The 24,196-nt window shown below is 40.9% G+C and overlaps 1 protein-coding gene across 1 annotated transcript in view; it reads left to right on the top strand.

The window, feature by feature from the left end:
- Window positions 1-24,196, top strand: part of fat-spondin (extracellular matrix protein f-spondin) — a 55,838-nt gene that overhangs the window by 4,615 nt on the left and 27,027 nt on the right. Inside the window, exon 2 of the mRNA XM_071596616.1 lies at window positions 13,968-14,179. Coding sequence (XP_071452717.1) covers window positions 13,978-14,179 — 202 coding nt within the window. The 5' untranslated portion in view covers window positions 13,968-13,977. The remainder of the gene's footprint in view (window positions 1-13,967; window positions 14,180-24,196) is intronic.

Below are 24,196 nucleotides of genomic sequence, written 5' to 3'. Positions count from 1 at the left end.
TTTTTAACATTAATGGAAGAGATGGAAATATGCTTTAGCTAAGACTGCATTCGTTGGTTTTCAAAGTATTGCCTGTTAAGCGAATTCTGGAACTCGATATCGAATGTGAATATGAGCTTTTAGAATGATTGTAAGGTATATATCCACAGTTTGTAAGTGGATTTAGCATTAGAAGGCTGGTTCAAGTTTAACCGTTGTGTGTTTGCGAAAAATTATTTTTTGAGGGAGTGCTAACGGGTGAGCTGAGTTTATTTCCGCCCAATGAAAATGGTCTGAAGAAAGCGATACACAAAGTGCGACTACTAACTACTGTATGTACATTTCAAACAGTCTCTCGCTCGACCCTCAATCAACTGCTTTAAGTAATTAGCACAATGAAATACAGTGTAATTTCAACGTTGGACTGACCACCTCGTGTGATGCAGAAGGAATAATTGTTAATCCTCTCTTGTTGTGTGGAAGGGCAGCCCAGTGAACTACGATTGAATGTTTAGATAGATAGAGAACCTATGGGAAATCGACAAATCCTAGAGAAACCCGGTATCATACCACATAAAATTGTATTCGTGCAATGTAAATTGATTGCGTATGTAAATCATTTGTAAAAAAGTTACAGACTTATGAACATTCGCCTTATTTGACCTTTTGTATCAATAATGTACAAAATGTCTCCTGTGCCATCCTAAAGAATGATTCATAGCACTTGTGGAAGTTTTCCCGTCTGGAATGATGCAAAAATATTGTAATAGGTGAACTCTCGATGCATTTGCGGATTCTTCAGTCTTGACAGAAATATGCGAGCGTGTTAACATCAGAAGGAAACTTGAAATCTATCGCTGTCATTATTTCGAGATTATTATGATATACGTCATTCAACTCATGCCTTAGTTTTTCAATTTGTTTCCAAACTGGAGATTACGAAATATTTTTTATACATAATTTAAGTTTTTGGCAGAAGGAAGCGTTTTCCAGCATACATTGGACATATACATTTTCGTGTTTATTTGATTAGCATGCCTATATCGTAGTCTCAGTCTTGAACATTAGGAAGTTTCCCTATCTATGCAATGGCGCGTAAGCTCGATGTTTCGGGGAATACTCATACAGGGTGTCGTCGGCAACTCCATTCAATGTAAACTCGCTCGCATGCACGTATTACCTTCCCATTCTACTCTTATCTCGTCACCTTCCCACTTATTCCTTGCCTTTCCAGAATCACTCGCCTCAGCTCATATGTTTGCACCTTTTTGCCATAGGGTTTTTTTTCATTCATTATTTTAGTACCCTGCAAGCTACCGCTAGGGTGTGTGGCAGGGTTGTTTACTAGTTTGCACCTATTTGTGATACTACTGGAGGGGCATGCGTGAGACATGATTTTCTTCAGTCTCCAACAGCTTGGAAATGAACTGGCAGACAAGGACGGATATGTATTTTACAAGATGGGACTGATTTTGCAGAAAGAAAATAGGCAGAATTCAGACTGGGCTACTCAAGTTCAGCCTCGACATGAGGCTATTTCTTAGTGATTTGCATATTGATATTACAAATGATTTGTTTTGGATCCCACATACTACATTTTTCAATTCTTGTTTTGGATTCAATGTATTTTTATTTTTAAAACTAATACCACTGGCTACATACAATGTGACCCGAACCAGGAGCTGGGGACTCTTCTTTTTGCGTACAAGAGTGAGCCACCATTCCACACCAATGGAGGTAGGTATTTTTTGTGAAAACTGCTTGAGAGTACTACAGTGCGCATTGGCACAATAATAACTGAGATTTTTAAACATACAAACAAACTGACGATGGAAACACTTTTGCAGCTATTACTTGATAAACGGTGGCCTCTTTTGTGTGAAGCAATGTTGACTTCATGTGCGTTCGATGTCCTTTTAATGTCTGCAGACTTTTTTGTGGTCCCTTGCAAGGAGAAGGTGTTGAAAAGTTATTCAACTATTTTGTGTGCGTGTAGACAACGGTGGCTCTTTCGAGATTGTAGGTCACGGTTATTTATTTTTGCTTATTTCTTCCACCAGTTTAAAACAAGGTCAAATGACTCTTACTTTGAATTCTTTCGCTCCGTACGGCTGTAAATTCTCCCTTCACTGTCTGCAACTCTTCGATTCAATGCACACTTTCTACATCCTTTGGCGTGCACCATAGTAGAACCTGGCAATAAAGCGCATCCGGTGTAGCGCTCAGGGCCTCTTGACCTTGCCCGTTTTCCTCGTCCAAGACCCCTAATGTCAGTGCCCCCTTACCGAGTGCATCCGAACCTAATATGGTGAGCATATCAGCGATTCCTGCTAAAAGACATACCTCACGCCTACCCTCGGTGAATCTCTTAGAGCTAACTTTTTCATCTATCTTGAAACGTGTTTGCTTGAGTTAGAAAGGATTTTGAAGCAAAATAAAGGGAACGGATTTAGAGCGTTTGAAAACAAACCCATTTAAGAACTTTCTGCGAAGAAAAAACGTATGATCCCTGACTATTGCAAAGTTTTATTTAGCATCCTGCGAGCCACCACTAGGGTGTGTGGCAGGGGGTGATTACACACCAGACTACACTCGACCCAAAACACCTTTCCATCCTAGTGCAGTCAGACAAACGTTATTTTATACTGATCCATTATCATTCGTGGGAAAAAATAACATCTTAAATTTGTCTGTTCTGCACTTAAATCTCTCTAATTTTACTGATATGATCTCTCATTCCATAAAACGATGGGGCTAATAACACATTTTCAATATCATTGCTGAAGAGACATACTTCCAAATAATGCAAATTTGATCTGTAATGTAGTGTTCGCTCGGTGAGAATAGCTTAGCATAGACTAAATAGAAGTTCAACGATGGCGAAATGTATCCTGATCGCGCGGTAAATCTTTCTGAACTGTAACAGTAAGATAAAGTAGTAAATCTTTACTGATTTACCTATTTTTTAAGAGACGTTTTCTGTGATACTGAATTATGGATAAATGGATGGGATTAGCTATTGGTTGGCAGACGGCCCTTGTCGACACGCATACCCCTCCCCTCGACTTACTAGTTGTCTTTTTTCCTTGCTTGTATGAAGAAGAATGAAAATGCGCCTACCTGATGAGTTATCCCGTGAGCATTGAAATATCTGCAAATAAATATCCAGTGAATGATTGGTTCTTTTCCACTTTTTTCCTGGATCGATTTCGCTAAACTCAAGTTTTGAAATTCGAGCGCCGTTTCATAAATGTAGGCTTATTGCTCTTGTCAATGAATATTTAGCTTTAGAGTTATGACCGTCGGCATTTACATGATTCGATAGGTGATATGAATCTTCCAATCTCTAAGTTTCAGTTTCAGGAGCGGACTTTGAAACTTCCCCAAAGTGCGCGACCAAGTTCCCTTTCCGTGATCAATAAGAAAATATGAAGGATCTCAGGTTTTCCCGGCGTATGGTATTCAAGAAGTTCTCTCGGGTTTCCCACCGGGTCAGGTTGCAGTACACCGACGTTTAGATGGCTGACTCTGCCATCGTCTTTAGGGTGAAGACAACAACACCGTACCAATATAGCAAGACAACAAGGGGCGGCACCTTCACCCTGAAGACGATGGCAGAGTCAGCCATCGAAACGTCGGTGTACTGCAACCTGACCCGTTGGGAAACCCGAGAGAACTTCTTCAATAGAAAATATGATATAGCATTGATAATTTCGTTTGAGATGAAGAGATGATCACTGAGGAGACCTTTTCTCTGGTAGGTATTCACTCACTCGATTTATTGGTGTAAGCACTATAATCCACACCAATGTCTCGCGTTTGGCGGAATTTTTTCCATTGTCGCACCTGACCTCGCTCGAGTTTCGCGCGTTGGCCGCACGAGCTTAAACTTTTTGAACGCCAGATAGAAGTTAGGATCTCATGGTGCCAATGGGAAGCCCGACACACTTCTTCTTCGTCTTTCCGCACATAATTCTCTAACCCTTTCATCCAATCTCCTAGACTAATTAACCCCGGGCTCGTCGGAACGAAATATTTTACGACTGGACAGAAGTAAGTAGGGTCAAGGCTAATTAAATTTCTGTCTCGCCCCTTTGCCAATGAAGCTCTATTATTCTCTGGATGATGTGAAACGCCGGAAATGTTTTTTTATTGTGGTGGGAGTAGGATGAGGCGACTAACAGCTGAGGTCATTTGCACCAGTAGGGATAGGTGGATAATTTGATAGGGTAGGTTTCAGGGAAATAGGGGAAGGGAGAAGAGAAATAATCAAAATGGAGACGATTACTTAGCTCTTTTTTTACGAATAATAACGCATAATGGTCGGAGGTTTTCAAATTCTGGTTACCTAGCTGAACATCGTAAACGGAGAAATCCCTTTTACTTCCGACCTCACCAATTGGTCTTAATCGTAGTCATTAGTTGGTAGTTCCATAATTGACTTGTTGCACCTCTCTTCGACTTTCTAACTAGCCTCTTCATTTACTTTATAACTAAATTTTAGGTTTTGTTAACTAAAAATAACTATTTGACCGCATAACGAATGAACCACGATTACGAGGACCCTCGGGACTACGATTTATGACGATTATTCATTTCAAGGAGCGAGTAATGGCATAATTCCGCTTATGACTTGGAGAGGTAACCCCTTAAACTGTTGAAATTCTGCAGGCGGTTTTCTCAGTGATGCAGCATTGTTGCTTGCAGTTAAGACTTTTGCTTCAATTGTGCATAGTCAAGTCTGACTTCTCTCTTGTTGCGGTCGAATCGCCAATACAAGATATCAAAAGGAGCAGGACTGCAAAATATCACTAATCGGACGATATCCCGTTTGATTTGAAAAGAAGTCGGGAGAGTGTAGATTGTGCAGTTATGACACAATATTTTCCAATAATCAGGAAAAAATTTGGAATATGCAATTCACAAGAGGACAAAAAACACGCGGAAAATTGCGTTTGTTTTCTGTTACGATATTTAGGGGCGAGATGAATGCGCGACTTAGATGTCCCTCGTTGTCTGTTGTTTAGAGTGGGGTTTTAGGGATGAAGTTGATCGGTGTTAAATGATCATTTCGGTGAAGTTGATCGGTGTTAAATTTTCATTCGTGATAAGCACTTGAACTCATCCCAGAATACCGAGAATTTCGTCGAGGAATTGCGCTAGACGGTCTGTTAAAGGAACTCACTGATTGAGAGTCGATAAATATCGTCGATTCACGACATAGACAGTATTTTAGAAACATGCTATGGAGAGAAAGTAATAGTATGGGCAGTTGATACATGGCATGGACATACTCCAACGTCGTTAGTTCTGCCGTGAATGTTCATTTTGTAGTATATTCCGAAATAATCCCCCCCCCCTAACCATGAAGATATATGGGGTTAATGTCTCGAGACCAGGTAACTTCATAAATCGTCTAAAACTGGTAAAACGTAGTAAAGAACTTTTTAAATCGCGTCATATTAAATACGGGATAATTATTGGATTCATTGTTACCTGCACGGATTGATATTGCGTGAATTGTTGTTTCTGATCATGAGGACTTTGAATTTACCCTCATCGAGTAACCATACGTTCACTTGCAGCTTTTAGAAACAAACCATAAATATATACTACCTACTTGATGTAGACCGGAATTTCGTTTATATTCTTCACAAAAGTTTTAATCTCTTTCCTGTGTATCGCCTCTGAAAGCGACTAAACCAACATGCACAATTAGCAATATGCCAGAAGGATATTCCAGAGTTTGTTCAACATGCCCACCTTGCCCATCATTTTCAGCTCTATATTTTGCATCTCAAGAGTCAATATTGGAAGTTGACCATCGCAGGGGGTCTTGTTTTACGGAAATAATTAAATGACACTGCGAAAATTCCAAAATGTTGCCTGTTTCGACCCTGGAAATCATCGAGGTTTTCCCCCGATGCAGATTGTCTTGAAGAAACTCGCGGTTTTCATTACGAAGTGGTGTCTGCATTTGGGTGAGTGGAGGGTTGGTTGGTCGATCGTATCGCTCTTTGCCCACCCCTCGGGCACCCCGCCGTCGTTGCCTCCTGGGACCGGCCAACTCACGGTCATCCGGCGGCTTGGTGGTCACTCACTCGCTAACCCGCCCACACTCCGGGTGTCCGGCGCGTGCCGGCTGACGCGTGTGGTCGGTCAATCCCTCGACCCGCAATCATCCCGTCCCTTGCCTCCTCGTTCCACTTACGGAGCTCCACTCGACGCTGAGACTCACTTCACAGAGCCCGCCACGGCCATTCGACTTGCTTCGTATGCACGGGCGATCAAGATCTTGTGCATTTGTTATTAGTCTCCAATTGAACAAGACAGGACATGCGTCCTTACCTCCTTAAAGAAATCACGAGGAGGCTAACAATAAATCAAAGGGTAATGAAAAACATCGTTCACCATTTTCCCGTAAGCCTTCCAATTTTAATTTTGTTCGCCACATATTTTCCCTGAACGAATGAGTTCTACGTATCTTAGGGAAGAGAAGTAGGTCGTCGGAAGACATTCGAAAAGGCAGGAAAATTTGATGCAAAATTGAGTAACACTTGAAGACTGCGTCAGAAGGTAGTTGTAGAGTAAGACGAGGCAGACATAGGACAAGAATATACATATTGGACGGAATTAATGTAGGCAGGAAGTGCATGAACATGAAAGTTGGCTTATTACATTGTAGGTTTTAGATTTATTAGGTACTGTATGATGCAGGACTTATAAATGTGACAGTCTAAGTATTGGATCAATCAAAAATCTACCTTGACCGTTAGTTTACTCTGAATAATAATTAACAATTTTTTGTTATTTTATGAACAGTCTTCCAGCATTCCTTTTGGAATAGAATTTATTAAGTCGTTTCTCGAAAGTCTCTGTTGCCTTTATATCCTCAATTGGTAATTTAGTACAAAAATAATGAGTAATATTTTCTCAACACTAGTTTACCAGTCAGGATACATTTTTTCGAAGCCAGAGCTCTGTAACACTTTTAAGCCAAGTCCAATGCAACACTATACACTCTAGCTCTTCCATTACAGTAAACCATGTTCAACTGCATTACAGTCTACCTCCTCAAATGCTGTTCAAAATACCAATTCATATTCTCTTTATCTTCTCCTTATCCTGCATAACCTACACTCTCCCCTTTTACAGTCTTCGACATGTAACTGCCTCTTGATATCCCCTTGATTCACGTTTGCCGATTACCTCCTCTTTTCCCCTGACTTGCGTGGTACTTCGTTCGTTTTCCTTTCCGTCTGCTTTATTTTTTCCATTCTCCTCCATATTCACAGCTCAAAAATCTCCACGCTGATCCCATGGCCTAAACGACCACATTTCGACTTAATACAAAACTACGTTCCATAATGTGCAATAAAAATGTTGTTTTGATTAGTTTTCATAAGTAGATGAGATAGAAATAAATCACTAATTCAAATACTCGTAGGTGGCTGAAATAAATGGGAGTGTAGGGTGGCTGGGGAGACTCAAGAGATAGGAATATTAAAGATGTGACAGTGAATTTGACCGAGGCTTAGGTAATGTGCAATAAAATGGCATAATCGAAGAAAGTGTTAAGGAGAGTGAATCCCTTTAAACACAACCTGAAATTGTGCTTTTCGTATCAATTTTGGAACTCATTTTTATGCCTATCCAAATATTGAAGTGCGGTTTATCATTTATTTCATAAAACGTTTAATGGCATATAAAAAGATGTTTCTGTGAAAGATGGCACCGTAAAAAATATAACGGGATGTTTTTTAATAAATGTTTCATGACAAATTGCTGAAATAATTTTTTGGATTTACTAAGTCAAACATTGTGGGAGTTTTTTTATCATTGACTAAAAAGTCGACATGGAGACAAACAAAATATATAGATATGATGTTTCTACGAAATATGGTGCCGTAATTAATATTATGGTGTATCTTTTGATATATTTTGTTTCAAGATATATTATGTGAATATTTTTTTGGATTTACTATGCCAAGCTTTATGACTTTTTATCTTTGACGCAAAAGACTACACACACGGAGCCCACATGTAGACGAACAAAATACGTATGATGATCCCATTGAAAGTGAAAATAGAAATAACGTTCCAAGTCTGGATTGAATCTTGCATTTTTTCCATAGTCCCACATTAAAATATGTAAGAATGACACAATTAGCCATTAGCCTTCAATAATAGAATAATCATCAAAACTTGCGGTAAAATAGGCATCAAAGGACAAATTTAGGTTCAGGAGAAGTATTATTCGGCAGGCGAGAGGAAATAGTTAATCCAGTGGTGACCAGTCGAAATTTGAATCAGCAAAATTAATATTAACCACTGGTACGGACAACACTCGAATCTTTACGGAATACCATGGGATTCGAAGTTCGGTGACATTTTTGCGCATCTCAATGAAATTCCATCGCGTTAATACTTAATTTCGGACGATTTTCGCAATTTTATTTAAGTGTGCTATTTATGAGTATGTTAATATGTGCAGAATTTATTAAAGAGCCCAAGGCGCTGTTTAAAACGCTTTAAACTCTCATCATAAATTCGGAATGATAATGGAGGCTAAATTATGCATCGGGACTATATGTTTACGAATATTTTTCCACGCTTTTATTTCTTCCAATGTTTTTCAAAAATCGGACAAGGTCCTCATATTTCATTCCTCTCTGAATATGTTCACTAATAGAATTTTAGCAATTTTCTACCGTAGCATATAAAGTAATTATTTACAATCTAAATTGGAACTATTAGAGGTCAATACAGGGAAATCTAAGAGAAGAGAGCTCGAATCATAGATTTCATGTGTACGTAAGGCACCAAGGAATTTAACACTTTGTCCTTCGCAGCCAGGCATTCCACTTTCAAAATGAATACATGCTGCAATTGAAAGAGTTCCCACATGTGCGCCAACTAACGTATTGATGGTTTCGTAAAAATATTGCTGATTAATTTTGAACTCAAAAGGCCTCTTATTTTTCACAATTTAGAATTACCTATGCGTGAGTGAGAAAACGCTGATTTCGTAATTAAGTTTTGCATCGCTCTTTATTTCAAACATGTGAGTTTCAAGGGCTAAAGCCTTTAAGTTACATTCCCTTGTTCCCCGGAGAGTAGGGTAGTAAGACCTGAATTAGCACGATTTCAGTCGCACCCAATCATTCGAACATCTGTCGTCAGGTGAATTCGCTGTCTCAATCCATTTGAAATGTCCCTCTGATAGTTGAAATCACAACGATTTTCAAAAAATATCTCTCCGTCGCGATTCAACGGATCTCTTTATCCACATCTATCCTATAATCACTTCACGCAACTTCCAGAAAAAATATTTGTTCGTTTAAATTTTCCCACATGTTGTGTCGTGTTTGAAGAAAAGGAACATTTAATTTCATTAATTACGACTATTTATTTTTTCTGACCTAATTATTCATTCTGAGGAGGAAGAACCTTCTTATATATATATATATATATATATATATATATATATATATATATATATATATATATATATATATGACTTTAAATTTTACCATTACCCGACAATTTCTTCTCGCTTTGTTTTGCTTGTAGTTGGAAATATATATATTGAATAATTGTTTATCGGCTGACCTCAAGTGAGTCACGGAGATATTTTGATGAGAGGCCCTGTATGTGGAATGATCGAATTTTTTGTAACATTTTAAGACTGAGGATCATTGGCGCACGCCCCACGGTTGAGGGTGTATCGACACCCAAGATCTGGAATTGGGGATCGAGATTCTGGGGGGGGGGGGGTAAAAATAATGCTAATTGCTAGTGTCTGCGCCAACAGAGAATGTTTAACTTTGATATTTTTGCTTAATTTTCGTCGTCTTTGCCTTTTTAATTTTTGTGGAAAACAAGATATGGAAGTGCAAAAGCATTTTAATAATTTCACGATTTTTAGACAAGTGATTTCAACAAGCTAAAGATGTGGATAAACTTTGAGTTAAAGGAATTAATTCTTTTGGTTTGGTTAAAACTTTCCCTCACATGCAGTTTAGCATTTATGCGGCCAGGCTTGACATTACTCACCCTGTTTACGTAGCAAAAAATTATTTCGTGACATGTCTGCATTTAATGTGCGGAAATTGCGTGAGTCTCTTCGCCATGAAAAGGTTGCGAAGGAAGCTGTGACCGGAGGATGCCGCTAAGATTGAAGCGTCAAAGCAAAGAATATTTTACATTACGACCACCGGGACGAGCAACAGTTTTTTTCGCGAGAAACAAACACATGCGGCCAATCAGTCCATTCTGGAATAGTAATCAACATTTCACTGGCGCATGAGACCAGAAGAAGAAGACATTTCAGTTGATCTTTCGTCGGAACTTGAGCACTCTTTCGCCACGTATTTGCTCGAAGGGCTTGTTTACTCTCTTGGTCGTATCGAAGAATTTCCGTAACAGCAAGGAAAGCAAACAAGAGACAATCGCGTCAATATATTTCGCCTCGCGGCCTTCCGATCGCGTCTCTGGGCGTTCCTAGACAAAATATAATCCCATTCTCCTTGTTTATCATATTTACTCCTGGGATTTAAGGTGCAGCAGTTATGAATTTTTCAAGTTAAGTATTAGTATTATTTCAAGAGATTAGTTTCTCTTGGGGATGAGAAATTGTGTGGATCTGTTTCCGATCGTTTGGCTGTTGCATTCATGATTTCTAACTTCAGGTTCAACTCTTAAAGTCGGTCAAGTCAAGTCCCCGGTATGATTTTAAATGTGAGTTCTCCTCTTGTCCTGCTCACATGTGAGCAAACTAACAAGGCTGCTGAAAGCCTACAGGCCTGTATTTTTAAATTTTGATTAACTTGTTCTACTCCCACCTATTACAACAAAGTCATGAATTAGTTCTTGCTATTTTATTCTTGATAATGAAATTTATCGAGGTCATGAAAATTTTCGTAGAGTTAAATACAGAATCCTTCAATTGTTAATATTACATCTACCGAATTAAATAAAAAGCCAAGTCCAAGGCATTTCTTTGACACTATAAAGGGATGAAAGGGCACCAGCCTTTGCAGTGCCCGTGCCGTCTGTACTATTCCTTGTATGGCCTAAACCGCAAACGGTGCACATATTTTCGTCATCATATCATGCGTGGGACCAAATCCTGAAATACCCCAGACCCCTTTTCGAAATGCTACCCCTTCCGGAATACAGTTTTCCGCGCCCCAACACAAAGAGGTAATATGGTCTGTACTGACGAACTAGAATAAAGCCAACAAAACTGTACTACGCATTTTGAGAGAACGGACGACAGTCAAATCACCAAACAAATTTATGTTAGATCATGTGATTTGGAAGAGAGAGATATACCAAGTATGAATCTGGTTGAAGAGACACCGGGCGAGGGATATTATGTTTTGAAGTCTTGGGCACAAAAGGGCTTGGATCAATATAAATGTCATACACAAATGTGTTAGAGGCTAGAGAAGTATGAAAGGTCATAATGGAAGATTTTAATAAAACACAATTAGTTTCGTTTCATAACCTAAAATTAAGTTTTTTGTGGCAGTGCTTAACTCTTCAGGGAATTGTATTCGGGTGTGTATTCCAATTAAGTTACGAAGGACTGGTCTCATTTCATCCACCGGCAGTTACAATTTGTGCCATTAATATAAAGGGTACAATTAATAATTACATTTCTCATTGGTAAATCAATTTACAAAACACTTGGGTTCACTTTTGGCCACCACTTTCGCCACCACTTCGCCACCATCGCGATTGCGTCACTCCGTACCGGGTAATATCCTTGATCGCAAATTCAGTAGTCTACTTTGGCATGACGGCATGAAAATCTAAAAATAAATAAAGCTATACACTAATTAGTATTCTGATTAAAACTGACATCGCGCACAATTATGCTACACGACATTAATATAATTTACTTGGTGGTAACACTTTCAAATAGTAAATTCGTGAAAACTCGAGCTAGTTACATTTAATATCCACCCGTACACGCTCGCCCATGTAATAGTTCGTCTTGTGCAATGAACAATCCATCTCGTACTAATTTCGATTCGACTGAACCTCTCAGTAAATGCTGACTCGATGCGGGGCGTTTCTCAAGGAGCGGTAGCAAAATATTGCGCGAGTCTGTCTTGCTTTTTCCTGGAATTTGAGAGAATTGATAAGGATGTCACTGTAAAGATTAGCTGGTCGTCTCGCCCCACTGGCACGGGAAGCCATCAACAAAGTCGACGTCTTCGCCCTTTCACCCTCGCGTCTCTTCTTGTCTCCGAACAACTACACCAGGACTATCTTTTTTCTTAACTGCTCTTTTTTCTTTAAATTATGAGATCACTTGCCAAGTGGGATTTTCTTAGCTTTTCTACCAACAAATGAATAGCTGATTGTTTAGAATGCAGATATCTGATTTAAGAGATTTAGCGAAGCTGAGTGTATCAAAACACATTTAAAATAAATAGTCTCTGTTTTATGCCATGTGATTCATTGCGTCGATTGCTGTAATGATGAACATAGTAACGTTAAATTAATTATTTTGATTTCCATCCCATTATTTTATAGAAGGAACTAAAAAAATAAATGGCGTAATTTCAAGGCAAATTCCCCAAATGCGATAAAGCATGCCTCTGATAATTTCTTCGGTTATTTATGCAAATTTCAAAAATGGCTGAAATTATCAAAATTTTCAAAAAGTAAATATTGATTGTAGATAGGTTACGATGTTTATGCTCTTTTAAGATATATCCACTATTTCAAGTATTTTAAATCGAGTGGAAATCTAAGTTTAAGTTTTAAGGCTCTTTTGGTTATGGATTGAAAATATCAACTTCTAATTTATAATTTTTGCTAATTCCTGCGCGATGATTCCTCATGTATAAAATTTTTCACTCTTCCTTTGTGGATAAAATCTGATCATATTCATTGTCATCACAGATACACGTATTTAGTATTTTATTTATTGATCAATTCCGTAGTAATTCCCACTAAATCATTTTTATTACTTTCATTGCATTTACATGCCATCTACAATCTGTGTAGTTATTTTTTATAATTTTAATTGTGTAAGTGTAATTTCTTTTGCTTTCTCATTTTGAGAAAATGAAATTCGTGTGTACTGACGATTTGGACCCGTAATCCACATGTAGATTTCCTTTTGAATATGCAGCTTATCACGAATGAAATGGAATTTCTGTTTTTAATGTTTTATTTGGAAATAAAAACTGTATTTAAACATGATTGATTGCTTGAATTAAATTCATTTTATATTAGTTTAAAATCCGAACTTTTCCGTGAGTATATGTTTGAAAAATGTCCTATTAACATATTCGATCCTTACAGTAAAATTTTACTCGTGTTAGCATCTTATTCCGAAGATGATTTGGGATTCAAAATGGGATTGAATTTTTACTCAATTTACCATATTCCTCTTACACTGCTTGTCATGTAAAGTGGTAGTCATGTTCTCGACTGCATGTAAGTATTTTGAGATTATTCTCTTAATTTCTAAGTAGAGTTTTGAGTGAGACCACGACATTGCGTAACTTGTGCTGGTTCTCTCTCCTAACATGGCTACGTTGCTTCCAAAGGTTTACCGGAAAAAATAAATGCGTGCCACTGTTGCTTTTCCATTCGAAGATAAATTATATGCTCGATAAATGTTGGGTCTATTACATCTAGATTACATCGGGAGTTTTGAGAAGCCGAGACAGTGTTAATCATCAGACCTTCAGCGTATACACAAGAATTTAAGACTTTGAGATTTGCCATTCGTGTTCATTCATAATCCATTCAGTTTGGACGCCCGAAATATTTCATGGCTTCAGTTGAAACTTGAACCGTTTGGAGGCACTTACTTTGACCAACAACTTCGATCCACGCTAAGCAGGCTCTCGACAAGAGATTCCGTGCATATTATTTGATGTTCCTGGGTGTGTCACCGTCACCACGTCAATTCTTGTTACTAATCCCGCTGTCGGGCTCCGATCCGCGTCCAACCGTAGGTACCCCGCCATGGACCCACGCGTCTCGCGGCTGGTCCTCTTCCTGCAGCTTCTTTTGCTGTGGTGCTCCGTAGACGCGAGAGCACCTCCAAGGGGGAGCTGCCCCCGGGAGCCCAAGGGAGTCTCGACCCCGAAGACGGACGGGGACAACGGCTACCACATACTCATCAGCGGGGAGCCACAGAAGTACGTCCCGGGGGCTATATACACAGGTAAGAAGGGCTGTCACCATCCCTTACGCCGACACGTAAACTGATTCGCTCCTGGAGGCAGAGTTTCCGCGGTTTGAGATTTTACCTCCAAACGGTGTTAAACTCGAATCGTACAGCGGGAAAACCTGTGGAATAGAGCCTCAGGTTTTCCTGGTGAATATGAAGAGCTCTCTGGGGCCATCCTCTGAATTGTGTTTAACCCCTCTCGTCCTTTCCTAGTGTTGTGCTAAACGAGAGATATATATGTATGTACAAGTATGCGTGCATTTATTTGTGTATTTATATAAATAAATAAATAAATAAATAAATAAATATATATATATATATATATATATATATATATATATATATATATAACATTTGATAGTGATGGGGGATTGGAATGCGACGGTAGGCGAAGGAAGAGATGGTGATGAGGTGGGGGACTACGGTTTAGGCACGAGGAATGACCGCGGAGAGAAAGCAGTTGAGTTCTGCAGGAGACAGGGGTTAGTCATCACCAACACTTGGTTTAGACACCACAAAAGACGTAGGTATACATGGAAAATGCCAGGTGACTCAGGAAGATATCAGCTAGATTATATCCTGGTTAGACACAGGTTTAGGAACAGTGTGATAAATTCCCACAGCTTCCCGGGAGCGGATGCGGACTCAGATCACAATTTAGTTGTTATGAAATGTAGCGTACGTTTCAAAAAGATAAGGCAGGGGCGGCGAGTTAGAAAATGGAATGTAGAAGCATTAATTGGGTTGAAAAGGAAGGAATACATGCAGGCGGTAGAGAAAATCATGGAGGATGGTAAAGGGCTTAGTACTATCGAAGAAAAATGGGAAATGATCAAGAAAGGGTTGTCTAAAGCCGCAAAGGACACTATTGGAACCGTTAACGCTAAAAGAACTAGGAAACCATGGATAACGGATGAGATGATTACAAAGATGGATGAGCGGCGAAAATGGAAGAATATAAATACAGAATTAGGCAAAATGAAGTACAAAGAATTGAACAATAAATTGAGGCGGGCTACAAATAAAGCAAAGGAAGCATGGTGGAAGACGCAGTGCGAGGATATGGAAAGTCTGCAGAGGAAGGGTGAAATCGGTGCGCTGTACAGCAAAGTTAAATCGTTATCAGGAAGTAAGAAAGGAAGAGCTATGCTAACAGTTAGAGATAAGGCGGGTAAGGTAATAGTTGACGCAGGAAAGATCCAAGAGAGATGGAAGGAGTATATAGAAGAACTGTATAGTAAAGAACTCAGACCAACAAAGTTAGACATTGAAAAAGAAAATGACGTAGAGGAAGACAGCTTAGGTCCAGGCATACTAGACAATGAGATAGAAAGGGCATTAAGGGAGATGAAACTAAATAAGGCCGTGGGGGTAGATAACATTCCCGTGGAACTTTTAAAATGCTTAGGAAAATGTGGGAGGAAGAGGCTATATGGGCTGATCCGTAGCATTTATGAGGAGGGAATCTGGCCGGAAGACTTTGTGAGAGCAGTTTTAGTTCCGATTCCGAAAAAGGTAAAGGCCACGTCATGTGAGGACTATAGGACAATTAGTTTGATATCCCACGCAGCTAAAGTTGTTCTCAGGATCATAAACAAAAGGATAGAGAGTAGGGCAAATGATTACTTAGGGGATGATCAGTTTGGGTTTAGGAAGGGGAGAGGTACGCGTGATGCCATTGCAGTAATGAGATTATTAATCGAGAGGAATATAGAACACAACCAGGAGGTATATGCCTGTTTCGTAGATCTCGAAAAAGCGTTTGATAGGGTGAATTGGGAAAAACTAATGAGTGTATTGCAGAAAATAGGAATAGATTGGAGGGAAAGGAGGCTAATCCGCAACCTGTACATGTCTCAGACTGCTCTGGTGCGGGTGGGAAACGGGGAGTCAGGATGGGCAGTGTTAGGAAGGGGTGTAAGGCAGGGTTGCCCATTATCACCGTTGCTGTTCAACCTGTATGCAGAGGAAATGATCAAAGAGGCATGGGAAGAACTCGAGGTAGGAATGAAAGTGGGCGGGGGATTCGTAAAATCAGTTAGGTTTGCTGATGACAAAGCTTTAGTTTGTCAGTCAGCCAAGGGGCTGCAAGCATTGCTGAGTGAATTGGAAATTCAGTGCGACAGGTATGGGATGAGAATCAATATTAATAAAACAAAGGTTATGCGATTTTCTAGAAAGAAAAAGGCCAAGCTTAACATTAAAATAGGAGGGCAAAAACTAGAGCAGGTAGAACAGTTTACGTATCTCGGTAGTGTTTTGGACCAACACGGTCAAAGTAGTAGGGACGTAAGGAGAAGAATTGCGCTAGGCAAAGAGGCTTTCACAAGGAGGAGGGAGTTGATGACAGGGACTTTGAGTAAGGATGTTAAGAAAAGACTCGTAAAAACTTTGATATGGAGCGTAGCTATGTACGGCGCGGAAACGTGGTCATTGAAGCAGGAGGATAGACGTAGATTGGAGGCTTTTGAAATGTGGGTGTGGAGAAGAATGGAGAAGGTGAAATGGACAGAGAAGGAAACATATGAGGAAGTACTTGGTATGGTGGGCGAAGAGAGAGGTTTGTTGGTTGCAATCCTATGGAGGCAGGAAAAGTGGATGAAGGGGGTGTTGACCGGCAGTGGGATGTTGAAGACTGTGATAGAGGGTAGAATGTTGGGCAAAAGAGGAAAGGGAAGGAACAGGATAGGGATGTTGGACGGGATGAAGGGAGGAAGAAAGTACTCAGAGATGAAGAGGGACCTGATATAGAGTAGAATGATGGATTTTGTGTTTTGAGTAATAAAATATTTATTTGGTAGTTGTGTCCATCGAAAAACCTACCTTAACCGGTAGATTACCTTAAAAAAAAAAAAAAAATATATATATATATATATATATATATATATATATATATATATATATATATATATATATATATATATCCCCGGACTACAACCTTGACGTGGTGGCAGATCTTGTGCGTTCCGATGACCCCTAGAGCTGTGCTGGCGGGAGTAATGATAATTGCTCCTGGTAGGGTCACCCATACCGGATAGGTCGAAGGTTAGGAGCCAGACGAAAGGTAGTCCACGCACCGTCTGTTCCTCAGTGAGGCGGCTGCAATGGCGTCTGACCCCAGTGGGGCGGCCAGTAAGTGATGGTGTCACGTTACAAACACTATTGAGGAAGGCAACGGGAAACCACCTCAATTATCATTCCCAAGATTAACATGATGGACTATACAGAGATTTTGAGTCCTGGCAACTACGGGGCTCGGCCCAATCGGCCGTGTGTCGTGCCCGGCAGCGGGGGGGCAAGGCTTCCGCGGTCGTCATCCCAGGAAACCCTTGCAAAGGAATAACAGCAGCAGCAGGACAAAAGACGCAGGAGAAGAAGACCCAATTAGTTAGAATAGGAACGTGGAATGTTAGGCCAATGATGAGGATAGGGAAATTGGAGAATGTTAAGCGAAAGATGGAAAGAGGAAATATCGATATTTTAGGTTTATGCGAGGTGAGATGAAAGGATAGCGGGGATTACTGGAGTGATCAGTAGAGAATAATATACAGCGGCGGGGACGAGAGCCAACGAGGGGTTGCCATAGTATTAAACGAAGAGGTTGGAAGAAGCGTAGTCAACATAGAGCAGGTAACGGATAGATTATTAATAGTAGAGATAAAAGCAGAACCAACGAACTTGGTTATTATTCAGGTATACATGCCACCGAGCAACCACTAGGAAGAAGAGGTCGTTAGGATATATGATCAGTTAGAGGACATAATCGCGTATGTTCCTGCAGGGAAACATTTGATAGTGATGGAGGATTGGAATGCGACGGTAGGCGAAGGAAGAGATGGTGACGAGGTCGGGGACTACGGTTTAGGCACGAGGAATGACCGCGGAGAGAAAGCAGTTGAGTTCTGCAGGAGACATGGGTAAATCATCGCCAACACTTGGTTTAAACACCACAAAAGACGCAGGTATGCATGGAAAATGCCAGGTGACTCAGGAAGGTATCAGCTAGATTATATCCTGGTTAGACACAGGTTTAGGAACAGTGTGATAAATTCGCACAGCTTCCCGGGAGCGGATGCGGACTCTGACCACAATTTAGTTGTTATGAAATGTCGCGTCCATGTAGAAAAAATAAGGCAGGGGCGGCGAGTTAGAAAATGGAATGTAGAAGCATTGAATGGTTTGAAAAGGAAGGAATGCCAACGGGCGGTAGAGGATATCCTGGTGGATAGTAAAGAGCTAAGTACTATCGAAGAAAAATGGGAATGTATCAAGAAATGGTTGTCTAAAGCCGCAAAAGACACTATTGGAACCGTTAACGCTAAAAGGACTAGGAAACCATGGATCACGGATGAGATGATTACAAAAATGGATGAGCGGAGAAAATGGAAGAATGCAAATACAGAGGTAGGCAAAATGAAGTACAAAGAATTAAACAATGAATTGAGGCGGGCAACAAATAAAGCAAAAGAAGCATGGTGGAAGACGCAGTGCGAGGATATGGAAAGTCAACAGAGGAAGGGTGAAATCGTTGCGCTGTACAGCAAAGTTAAATCGTTATCGGGAGGTAAGAAAGGGAAATCTATGCTAACAGTTAGAGATAAGGCGGATAAGTTAATAGTTGACACAGGAAAGTATCAGAAGAGTTGGAAGGAATATATAGAACTGTATCGTAAAGAACTAAGATCAACAACATTAGACATAGGGTTGCCCATTATCACCGTTGCTGTTCAACCTGTATGCAGAGGAAATGATCAAAGAGGCATGGGAAGAACTCGAGGTAGGAATGAAAGTGGGCGGGGGATTCGTAAAATCAGTTAGGTTTGCTGATGACAAAGCTTTAGTTTGTCAGTCAGCCAAGGGGCTGCAAGCATTGCTGAGTGAATTGGAAATTCAGTGCGACAGGTATGGGATGAGAATCAATATTAATAAAACAAAGGTTATGCGATTTTCTAGAAAGAAAAAGGCCAAGCTTAACATTAAAATAGGAGGGCAAAAACTAGAGCAGGTAGAACAGTTTACGTATCTCGGTAGTGTTTTGGACCAACACGGTCAAAGTAGTAGGGACGTAAGGAGAAGAATTGCGCTAGGCAAAGAGGCTTTCACAAGGAGGAGGGAGTTGATGACAGGGACTTTGAGTAAGGATGTTAAGAAAAGACTCGTAAAAACTTTGATATGGAGCGTAGCTATGTACGGCGCGGAAACGTGGTCATTGAAGCAGGAGGATAGACGTAGATTGGAGGCTTTTGAAATGTGGGTGTGGAGAAGAATGGAGAAGGTGAAATGGACAGAGAAGGAAACATATGAGGAAGTACTTGGTATGGTGGGCGAAGAGAGAGGTTTGTTGGTTGCAATCCTATGGAGGCAGGAAAAGTGGATGAAGGGGGTGTTGACCGGCAGTGGGATGTTGAAGACTGTGATAGAGGGTAGAATGTTGGGCAAAAGAGGAAAGGGAAGGAACAGGATAGGGATGTTGGACGGGATGAAGGGAGGAAGAAAGTACTCAGAGATGAAGAGGGACCTGATATAGAGTAGAATGATGGATTTTGTGTTTTGAGTAATAAAATATTTATTTGGTAGTTGTGTCCATCGAAAAACCTACCTTAACCGGTAGATTACCTTAAAAAAAAAAAAAAAAAAAAAATATATATATATATATATATATATATATATATATATATATATATATATATATATATATATCCCCGGACTACAACCTTGACGTGGTGGCAGATCTTGTGCGTTCCGATGACCCCTAGAGCTGTGCTGGCGGGAGTAATGATAATTGCTCCTGGTAGGGTCACCCATACCGGATAGGTCGAAGGTTAGGAGCCAGACGAAAGGTAGTCCACGCACCGTCTGTTCCTCAGTGAGGCGGCTGCAATGGCGTCTGACCCCAGTGGGGCGGCCAGTAAGTGATGGTGTCACGTTACAAACACTATTGAGGAAGGCAACGGGAAACCACCTCAATTATCATTCCCAAGATTAACATGATGGACTATACAGAGATTTTGAGTCCTGGCAACTACGGGGCTCGGCCCAATCGGCCGTGTGTCGTGCCCGGCAGCGGGGGGGCAAGGCTTCCGCGGTCGTCATCCCAGGAAACCCTTGCAAAGGAATAACAGCAGCAGCAGGACAAAAGACGCAGGAGAAGAAGACCCAATTAGTTAGAATAGGAACGTGGAATGTTAGGCCAATGATGAGGATAGGGAAATTGGAGAATGTTAAGCGAAAGATGGAAAGAGGAAATATCGATATTTTAGGTTTATGCGAGGTGAGATGAAAGGATAGCGGGGATTACTGGAGTGATCAGTAGAGAATAATATACAGCGGCGGGGACGAGAGCCAACGAGGGGTTGCCATAGTATTAAACGAAGAGGTTGGAAGAAGCGTAGTCAACATAGAGCAGGTAACGGATAGATTATTAATAGTAGAGATAAAAGCAGAACCAACGAACTTGGTTATTATTCAGGTATACATGCCACCGAGCAACCACTAGGAAGAAGAGGTCGTTAGGATATATGATCAGTTAGAGGACATAATCGCGTATGTTCCTGCAGGGAAACATTTGATAGTGATGGAGGATTGGAATGCGACGGTAGGCGAAGGAAGAGATGGTGACGAGGTCGGGGACTACGGTTTAGGCACGAGGAATGACCGCGGAGAGAAAGCAGTTGAGTTCTGCAGGAGACATGGGTAAATCATCGCCAACACTTGGTTTAAACACCACAAAAGACGCAGGTATGCATGGAAAATGCCAGGTGACTCAGGAAGGTATCAGCTAGATTATATCCTGGTTAGACACAGGTTTAGGAACAGTGTGATAAATTCGCACAGCTTCCCGGGAGCGGATGCGGACTCTGACCACAATTTAGTTGTTATGAAATGTCGCGTCCATGTAGAAAAAATAAGGCAGGGGCGGCGAGTTAGAAAATGGAATGTAGAAGCATTGAATGGTTTGAAAAGGAAGGAATGCCAACGGGCGGTAGAGGATATCCTGGTGGATAGTAAAGAGCTAAGTACTATCGACGAAAAATGGGAATGTATCAAGAAATGGTTGTCTAAAGCCGCAAAAGACACTATTGGAACCGTTAACGCTAAAAGGACTAGGAAACCATGGATCACGGATGAGATGATTACAAAAATGGATGAGCGGAGAAAATGGAAGAATGCAAATACAGAGGTAGGCAAAATGAAGTACAAAGAATTAAACAATGAATTGAGGCGGGCAACAAATAAAGCAAAAGAAGCATGGTGGAAGACGCAGTGCGAGGATATGGAAAGTCAACAGAGGAAGGGTGAAATCGTTGCGCTGTACAGCAAAGTTAAATCGTTATCGGGAGGTAAGAAAGGGAAATCTATGCTAACAGTTAGAGATAAGGCGGATAAGTTAATAGTTGACACAGGAAAGTATCAGAAGAGTTGGAAGGAATATATAGAACTGTATCGTAAAGAACTAAGATCAACAACATTAGACATAGGGTTGCCCATTATCACCGTTGCTGTTCAACCTGTATGCAGAGGAAATGATCAAAGAGGCATGGGAAGAACTCGAGGTAGGAATGAAAGTGGGCGGGGGATTCGTAAAATCAGTTAGGTTTGCTGATGACAAAGCTTTAGTATGTCAGTCAGCCAAGGGGTTGCAAGCATTGCTGAGTGAATTGGAAATTGAGTGCGACAGGTATGGGATGAGAATCAATATTAAGAAAACAAAGGTTATGCGATTTTCTAGAAAGAAAAAGGCCAAGCTTAACATTAAAATAGGTGGGCAAAAGCTAGAGCAGGTAGAACAGTTTACGTATCTCGGTAGTGTTTTCGACCAACACGGTCAAAGTAGTGGGGATGTATGGAGAAGAATTGCACTTGGCAAAGAGGCTTTCACGAGGAGGAGTGAATTGATGACAGGGACGTTGAGTAAGGATGTTAAGAAAAGACTCGTAAAAACGGTGCGGAAACATGCTCATTGAAGCAGGAGGATAGGCGTAGACTGGAGGCTTTTGAAATGTGGGTGTGGAGAAGAATGGAGAAGGTGAAATGGACCGAGAAGAAAATAAACGAGGAAGTACTTGGTATGGTGGGCGAAGAGAGGGGTTTGTTGGACGCAAACCTACGGAGGCAGGAAAAGTGGCTGAAGGGGGTATCGACCGGCAGCGGGATGTTGAAGACTGTAATAGAGGGGGAAATGTTAGGCAAATGAGGAAAGGGAAGGAACAGGATAGGGATGTTGGACGGGATTAAGGGAGGAAAAAAGTACTCAGAGCTGAAGAGGGACCTGATGTAAAGTAGGATGTTGTGTTTTGCTAGGGGTCACAAATTATTTAATTAGTAATTATGTCCATCCAAAAACCTACCTTAACCGGCAGATTACCTAATAATAATACATATACATGTTAACATACATTCATGTATATATATATATATATAATTATATATATACACACATATATACATATATGTATAAACAGGGTCGTACCCAAAAGTGGTAGGACTGATTTTCTTACAAGAATTTTATTGATTCCCCGTACGCCCGCTGGAAATTTTCTTTAGGGATACCGTTGATGACCCTCGTCGAAGCCTCTTGAACGGCCTTTATCGAGTCAAAACGTCGTCCCTTGAGCTTTCTTTTCATTAGGGGGTAGAAGAAGAAGTCCGGTGGTGTCAGATCGGGAGAATAGGGCGGGTGCGGCAACGTGGCAACGCCGTATTTGGCCAGGAGCTGTCTGACGACGAGCGCGCCATGGCAGAATTTTCGGCACCATCTTGGCGCACACCTTGCGCATAACCAAATCCTGTGAAATAATGCGTAGGACGTTGGATCCAGACATACCCAACTTGTATGCAATTTCTTCACTGGTTAAGCGTCGGTCTGTGTTCAGCAGTGTCCTCACTCTGTCCACATTCGTGTCGGTTTTTGCCGTCGACGGCCGTCCGGAGCGATAGTGGAACGGCTTAAGGCAGTGTCCCCATAAGCCTGCTTGATCATATCGAGGGTCTGAGTTGCCGTCTTCCCGAGTTTCGCAAAAAAATTTACGGAATAACGTTGCTCTAAATTCAGATTCATTTTGTTTTTCGACGCGGACAAAAAAACTTGCTGCACTAAAAACGGTTTACTCACTCAACGATAGCCCGCAGGCGACTGAGGTTGGTGTCGATCTGTTGCTAAGAGCCCCCTCCACCTTACCCTGCCAGGCAGACCCCGCTCCACCGCTCCGTTCGCGCCAGAGAAAATGAGTCAAACCACTTTTGGGTGCGACCCAGTGTATATTATATATATATTTTTTTTTAAGTAATCTACCGGTTAAGGTAGGTTTTTCGATGGACACAACTACCAAATAAATATATTATTACTCCTAACAAAACACAAAATCCATCATCCTACTCTATATCAGGTCCCTCTTCATCTCTGAGTACTTTCTTCCTCCCTTCATTCCGTCCAACATCCCTATCCTGTTCCTTCCCTTTCCTCTTTTGCCCAACATTCTACCCTCTATCACAGTCTTCAACATCCCGCTGCCGGTCGATACCCCCTTCAGCCACTTTTCCTGCCTCCGTAGGTTTGCGTCCAACAAACCCCTCTCTTCGCCCACCATACCAAGTACTTCCTCATTTGTTTTCTTCTCTGTCCATTTCACCTTCTCCATTCTTCTCCACACCCACATTTCAAAAGCCTCCAGTCTACGTCTATCCTCCTGCTTCAGTGACCACGTTTCCGCACCGTACATAGCTACACTCCATATCAAAGTTTTTACGAGTCTTTTCTTAACATCCTTACTCAAAGTCCCTGTCATCAACTCCCTCCTCCTTGTGAAAGCCTCTTTGCCTAGCGCAATTCTTCTCCTTACGTCCCTACTACTTTGACCGTGTTGGTCCAAAACACTACCGAGATACGTAAACTGTTCTACCTGCTCTAGCTTTTGCCCTCCGATTTTAATGTTAAGCTTGCCCTTTTTCTTTCTAGAAAATCGCATAACCTTTGTTTTATTAATATTGATTCTCATCCCATACCTGTCGCAC

This window comes from Hetaerina americana, unplaced genomic scaffold (genome assembly GCF_022747635.1).
Source record: "Hetaerina americana unplaced genomic scaffold, ioHetAmer1.1.p SCAF_8, whole genome shotgun sequence".
Taxonomy (NCBI): Eukaryota; Metazoa; Arthropoda; class Insecta; order Odonata; family Calopterygidae; genus Hetaerina; species Hetaerina americana.
This window is presented reverse-complemented; position numbering and strand designations above follow the sequence as displayed.